Below are 6,406 nucleotides of genomic sequence, written 5' to 3'. Positions count from 1 at the left end.
TTTTTATCCACCAATTACACAGGACTCAATAGTGGTCTGGCAGCTCAGTGGTGTTACCAATGTAGGATCTTTTGATCTTTCTACTCGGTCAGAACTGTGGTTATCCTATGAACAACCATGGAAACAGAAGTGAGGTATCAGCCAGGAAGAAGGAAGTCGGGCACAGGGAATTTCTGCTCCATGTACAAGTGTGTGTTTAGGAACTTATGCCTTTCTCCTCACTGGGATGGAGGGGAGGGAACAGGAGGGAAGGGGCGATGACAGGTGAGCGAATGTAGTCAGGAGAGTCAATGTCTATTACGTAAGAAATGAACGTTAAGCTTGAGAGTGGGGGCAAGAGTGGAACAGGGGAGAATAATAACGGGAGGGGTGACTCTGACCAAGAAGCACTGTACTCATAACATGACTTACAGAATTGTAGCGTCTTTGTACAACTACTTAACAAGAAAACAAGAAAAAAAAGAGCAGGGAGGGAAGGGGTATAGGAAGAAAATGAAGAAAGGGGGCAGAAGGTTGGGAATGGAAGGGCATCTCCTTCGTGTACCTCTTTAAATTGCTACAGTAACAGGACAAGAAGACAAGTGAATTCCATGTGTCTAGAGACCTGGATGAACACAATGAGAAAAATATAAACCTTAATTTTACACATGGCAAAAATCAATCTCTTTATAGCATAGTAAAAAATTTCCTACCATGGGAAACAGTAGACTAAAAGGGGACAGAACACTAATATAATTAAAATAGAATATTCAAGCACAAAAACAATTTTAAGCAATACAGTGTTTGAAGATACTTTATTAAGATAAAAGATTTTCCAGCATATTTATCTATAAACCCATTGTAGTCCAAAAGAAAATAAATAATAAAAATCTGTATCTTTAGGAAGATTTTAACAATATAGCTTTGTAAATCTGATTATATGTTTGTCAATTTTATATTATTACAATTTAGATACATTCAATTATAATACAACACCAGGAATGTGAGCCTTAAAGATAACAAAGACTTTTCCTACTGGTCAGTATAATTATGGTAAAAGTTATAGTTCAGTTTCAGTGTGTTTTGTTTTCACCAAGTCTTAATCAGAAGTTAGAATGGGAGGCAGAATCCTTCTCTCGGTGTTGGATGGTAAATCTTGACAAATGGACTTCCTTCTTCTCTCAAACTCTAGCTGATATTCCAGGTGGAAAGCAGGCTACTGAAAGTGAGGTATACAGGGCTCTCTCCTGGGGGTGGGAAGGGGGAGGTCGGGGTGGATGGACAGGGGAGGTCGGGGGTGGGGTGGAGGGGGTACAGAATCCAGGGCCTTTAGCCACAGTTATCAATAAGCCCTTTGTTTGGGCTTATTCAACATTAACCAACCTCTATAACCATCAAGGAACATCACTTACAAGGCTATGCATACCACCTCACTTCTCAAATGCCTTTGGTGTTTCTAAAATATTGTCCATCAGTGATTTTCTATTTTTGATAATATCCCGAAGACTTCTACTACTTAAAAAGACCATTCCCATTATTTTACACTATATTTCCTACAATAGAGAATTGAGATAATTATCTGTGAATGAAGAAAAAAGAAATCAATGTAAATATCTGAGTAAAAATATGGGCTGCCTAAATTATTCAGAGCATATTGTAGAAAATGATACATTTCCCATCCTTCTTTATACAGGACATCATACTTTATGAGATATTTTAGTCAATGAGCCAAGTGTTGGTGCTTATGCTTGTAATCTTCGATATGCAGGATGCTAAGATCTGAGGATTGAGGTTTGAAGACAGCTCGGACAGGACAGTCCATCTGTGAGACTCTTAACCTCAAAAAACAAAACAAACAAAAAACCCACGAGCTGTGTCTCAAGTGATAGAGGCTAGCCCTGAGCAGAAAAGGTCAAAGACAGTGCCCAGGCCCTGAGTTCAAGCTCCAGAACTAGCACAAAAAAGAAAAAGCAATTTTAATCAAGATTCAAGGAGTAGAATGTCCCACACAATCTATGTACTTAAGGCTCACACTTCTCAAACCAGCCACATGACACTGAAGTAGCTTGAACGAGATGGGATAATCCTACTCCGTAACCCCCCCCCCTTTTAAAAAAACAAAAAACAAACAACTGAATGGCCTCTATGCAATCTATAAACTTAAGTAACATTTAGTCTGACTGTCAAGCTATTCTGGTATGAATGTAACATGGAGGCTAATGGAATAGCTTCTTGTGTCTGATGTATCTGAAGAAAATCCAGTGATAAATGCTACCAAATGTGTCGTGGATGCATAACACATGTGTGGATCTAGCTGTGTATAAAGGTCAGATATTTACATGGAATGTTGACCGTGACTTACAAAACTACTATTTTACATTATGACATCTTTACATACAGTTTATTTTATGAATAGCCCCATTTGATAGTTAAAAAAATATGCCTCTGGGATATCTCATAAATATAGAAAATTGCACTACTCCTATTTTTTCTTTAAACATGACATCTAAACTCTTTACAAAGCAACAAAAATCATGTCTTCTGGAGGTCACAGAGCAATGATTCTCCCCTGGCAGGACTTCAGGCATGCAAGGATGGTATGTTCTCTAATAGAAATCGTGGGGAGCTACAGTGTTTCCACTACATGGAGATCAGTAGTACCAAAGGAAAACCAGAGGTTCCACCTAAACACTCACAACATAAGTTGTCAACGTATGTCAGTGTCTGATCATTTTGGTGACAAAGACATTAACATCACATAAGTTTTCCCAGTGGTTAAGAGAGTAATACAGGCAGGGAACTTGATCCAAGTACATTATCTTTGTTTATCTGGATGTAATTCCTTTGCACAATTTAAAAGTTCTCTAAAACACATGTTAGTACAATTTAAATGAACTGTGATCAAGTACAAAAACACATTTCTTTAACTGTATCACTAATGTATAAAATGTACTTTAAATATTTTAGAATAAGAATCATATATTTATGATTTACTGAGAAAATCCAAAACTAGAAAATGAAACATGAAATAAATAGAAAACCTTATGGTAACTCCAGAAATGGTTTTTGATTTTTCCAAGCCAGGTATGGTGACATGTGCCTGTAATCCCACCAACTATGGGGGCTGAGGCCAACGAATCAGGCATTTGAGGACAGTCTGGAGAGCATAGTGTATTGTATCATCTACAATCGCTTTTAGTTATTCCTTTCGACTGTAAAATATATGTGTTATGAACATATTCTGTGGATGCAAGGAGACATTTATGCTTCTGAAATAGTAAGAGGACAGTGTCTCATTACCAGCCCAGTTAGATTTATGAGAATTCACTTGGAAATAACCAAGGGACTTATCTGTCTGGAGCCATTCAAGGTACTCAATAAGACCTTCAAGGGCAACATATCATGTAAAGGTCACCGCATCTGACTCATGGAAGCACTGAACTCCTTCCTGCCTATACTATGTCTAGGGATGCCTATGAAAAATTCCATCTCACACTGCAGTTATACTAAAGACATTAGAAGGTTATGAGGTTTGCCAAGAATATAGAATTGTGAAAATGTGGAGTTTGGGGTCTTAGAGTAGTAACACACTGTGTTTCAAATAAGGAGGTAAAAAGCGACTCAACTTTACCAAGCTTGTACATCAATGACAGTGATATAGATTTAAAAACAACAACAACAATAAAACTCTACCCCTAAAATGGCAACTGATTGGATCATGCACCTTACAAAGATAATTGTGGGTTTCCCTTAGTTATGAATGCAACCAGCTCACAGGTACCCAATGGGTATCGGTCTCTAACTTGTCAAAAGTTGTTTTTAACTCATTAAATGCCACGCTGAGATCATCATTTATTATAATTTTGTCAAAAAGATGACCATACTGACTTTCCATTATCTGTGCAGATTTAATCATTTCTTGAAAGTCTTCTTCCTATAAGAGATTTTTAAAAAAATCATGAATTAGGCAATTAAGTCAGCTCACACCAATGGAAACATCCCACCCTGGGCTTAACTACAGTTTTAGGTTCAGAGTTGCATCTTCTGCCAGGACTAAAAATCACCTTCTTTAATCATGACTTGTTCACAAGGTAGGGGTGTGTGTGTGTGTGTGTGTGTGTGTGTGTGTGTGTGTGTGTAATCTGGGGTTTGAACTCAGAGCCTGGGCCCTATTTCTTAGGTTTTTCAATTAAGGCTGGCAATCTATCACTTGAGCCGCGGCTCCACTTTGAGCTTTCTGTATTTAATTGGAGATTAAGAGTCTTAAGGACTTTCCTTCCCTCACTGGCCTCATTCCTCAAACCTCAAATCTGAACCGCCTGGGTAGCTAGGAGTCTAGGCATGGGCCAGTGGCACCTGGCTCTGTTTATTTTTGAGCTAAAGGTAGAATACATTATCTTAAGAATGGAAATAAAACAAGGAAGGGCAGATGCCCTTCGTATATATCAGCACGTACGTGCCACCAACACACCATTCCTGGTATGCAGTCATGGGAAGTATGCTGTTGAATGTTAGTCTAATTCCATGCCTGAAATCATACTTACTACATGTGACTCTTGATACTAGGAGACAAAGCGAATGACTGTAGTTTTCATTGAGATTATTCATGATAAACTAGCTGATTTTGCTGTTTTAAGCTTTAGAAATAAGACCGTTGGCTGAGCACTGGTGGCTCACGCCTATGAGCCTGGCTGCGCAGGAAGCTGAGAACTGCGGACCATGGTTCGAAGCCAACGCGAAAGCCCATGAGCCTCTTATCTTCAACTAACTACCAAAAAGCTGGACATGGAGCTGTGGCTCAAGTTGTAGAGCACTAACTTTGAGCACAAAAGCTCAGGGACAGCGCCTATGCCCTGAGTTCAAGCCCTAGGACTTGCACACCCCAAATTTTATACAAGAAAAAGAAAAAAGTTTATCCTAAGACAAAACTATTCTTTTATGTAAATGTTTGGCCTAAAAAATATCTAACATATTCATGTGGATGAAATCTAGCCTGTGTGTACTGGGCCACTGAATTATGATATCAATAGCACAAGAAAATTATAATTATGAAGCTCCATCCACACAGAGAAATTACAACTGTTGAAAACACATGCCTAACGCTAATGCTGCCACTTATAGATATGCAGTCTTCCCTGGTCTTCAAAGCTGCCTGCAGCCACGAGGGCTTTTCCAGTCACTGTCTCATTACACACTTGGTCACACGTACCGTAAAGGGCTTTGCGGCTGCTTGGTCGTCTCTGCTGGAAATAATCTTTGCATTTTTTCTTGTTTCTCTCAAACGCTCTATTGATGGAGGTTTGATAAAGATCACAAAGGGTTTAAATTCTAGTGTCCTTAAATGTTTCACTGTCTGTAAGGAAGCAAAGTTTTCTCATATTTCTTCATCACCTTATACATTACCGATTTTACTCGTTTGTTTCTTTTAGGATAGAGAATGGTAAATGCTTCAATTTATGGAGAGAAGGTAACTAAAACTTATTAAGTAAAAATAAGGCAGTAAAATGGGCCTTTACCTTACTGCTAACCATGGCTTTTTAAAGTTACATTTTTATTATCGTTAGTTGTACAAAGGGGTTACCATTCAATATGTCAGTTTATCAGTACAACCACATCTTGATCCACCACCCCTTTCATCATTCTCCCCCCCCATTCCCAGCCCCCTCTCCCTTCAATTCTCCCAGTTTCATAGGATATACATTGAATATTGCAGCTGTATTCTCCCTGCCCTTCTCTTCCTCTCTTCATTGATTTAAACCTTTCCTGGCCTTCATTTTTTGGGTCAGTTGTTGCACTTGAATTTGGGGCATTATCCCTGAGCTCTTCAGCTCAAGGCGAGGGCTCTACCACTTTGAGCCGACAGCTCCACTTCCATTTTCTGGTGGTTAATTGGAGATAAGTCTCATGGACTTTTCTGCCCAGGCTGGCTTTGAACTGAGATCCTCAGATCTCAGCCTCTGGAGTAGCGAGGATTACAGGTGTGAACCGCCAGTGCCCGTCTCCTGGTATTCATTTTGTTAGACTGTGAGTTAGTCTAAGGAGAGCTACATCATTTGGATTTTCCCCTACATACACCATACTTTGGTTAATGTATTTTGTACACTTGCATATGAACCCTGTATGTGTTTATTTGTATGTCTATAAGTTAGAACTAGCTTCCATATAAGAGAGAAAACATATGTCCTTTATCTTTCCAGGCCTGGCTTACTTCTCTTAACATAATTTAGAAGAGAAAATTCTTTAAAATGATGTGTAATTAAAAGTTAGACAAGAAATGTACTCATTACCTTACGTATGTAACTGTAACCCCTCTGTACATCACCTTGACAACAAAATTAAATTAATAAAAAACTCAGCAGGTCTTGGGACACATTCCAATTTATTACTTCATCTTACTTATTTTGTTGCACTGGAACTGAACTCAAGG

At 38.7% G+C, this 6,406-nt stretch overlaps 1 protein-coding gene across 2 annotated transcripts in view; it reads right to left on the bottom strand.

The window, feature by feature from the left end:
* Nucleotides 1–2,098: 2,098 nt before the first annotated feature.
* Mpp7 (MAGUK p55 scaffold protein 7) overlaps nt 2,099–6,406 on the bottom strand; it is a 125,416-nt gene continuing 121,108 nt past the window's right edge. For both annotated transcript variants that reach the window (XM_048367908.1, XM_048367909.1), the window contains exons 15-16: nt 5,189–5,332; nt 2,099–3,913 (exon numbers count right to left, since the gene is read on the bottom strand). In XM_048367908.1, the coding sequence (XP_048223865.1) occupies nt 3,734–3,913; nt 5,189–5,332 (324 nt within the window). In that variant the 3' untranslated portion in view covers nt 2,099–3,733. The remainder of the gene's footprint in view (nt 3,914–5,188; nt 5,333–6,406) is intronic.

The sequence above is a fragment of the Perognathus longimembris genome, chromosome 18 (assembly GCF_023159225.1).
Source record: "Perognathus longimembris pacificus isolate PPM17 chromosome 18, ASM2315922v1, whole genome shotgun sequence".
In the NCBI taxonomy this organism is placed as follows: Eukaryota; Metazoa; Chordata; class Mammalia; order Rodentia; family Heteromyidae; genus Perognathus; species Perognathus longimembris.
The sequence above is the reverse complement of the archived record's forward strand: the minus strand, read 5'-3'. Positions and strand labels throughout refer to the sequence as shown.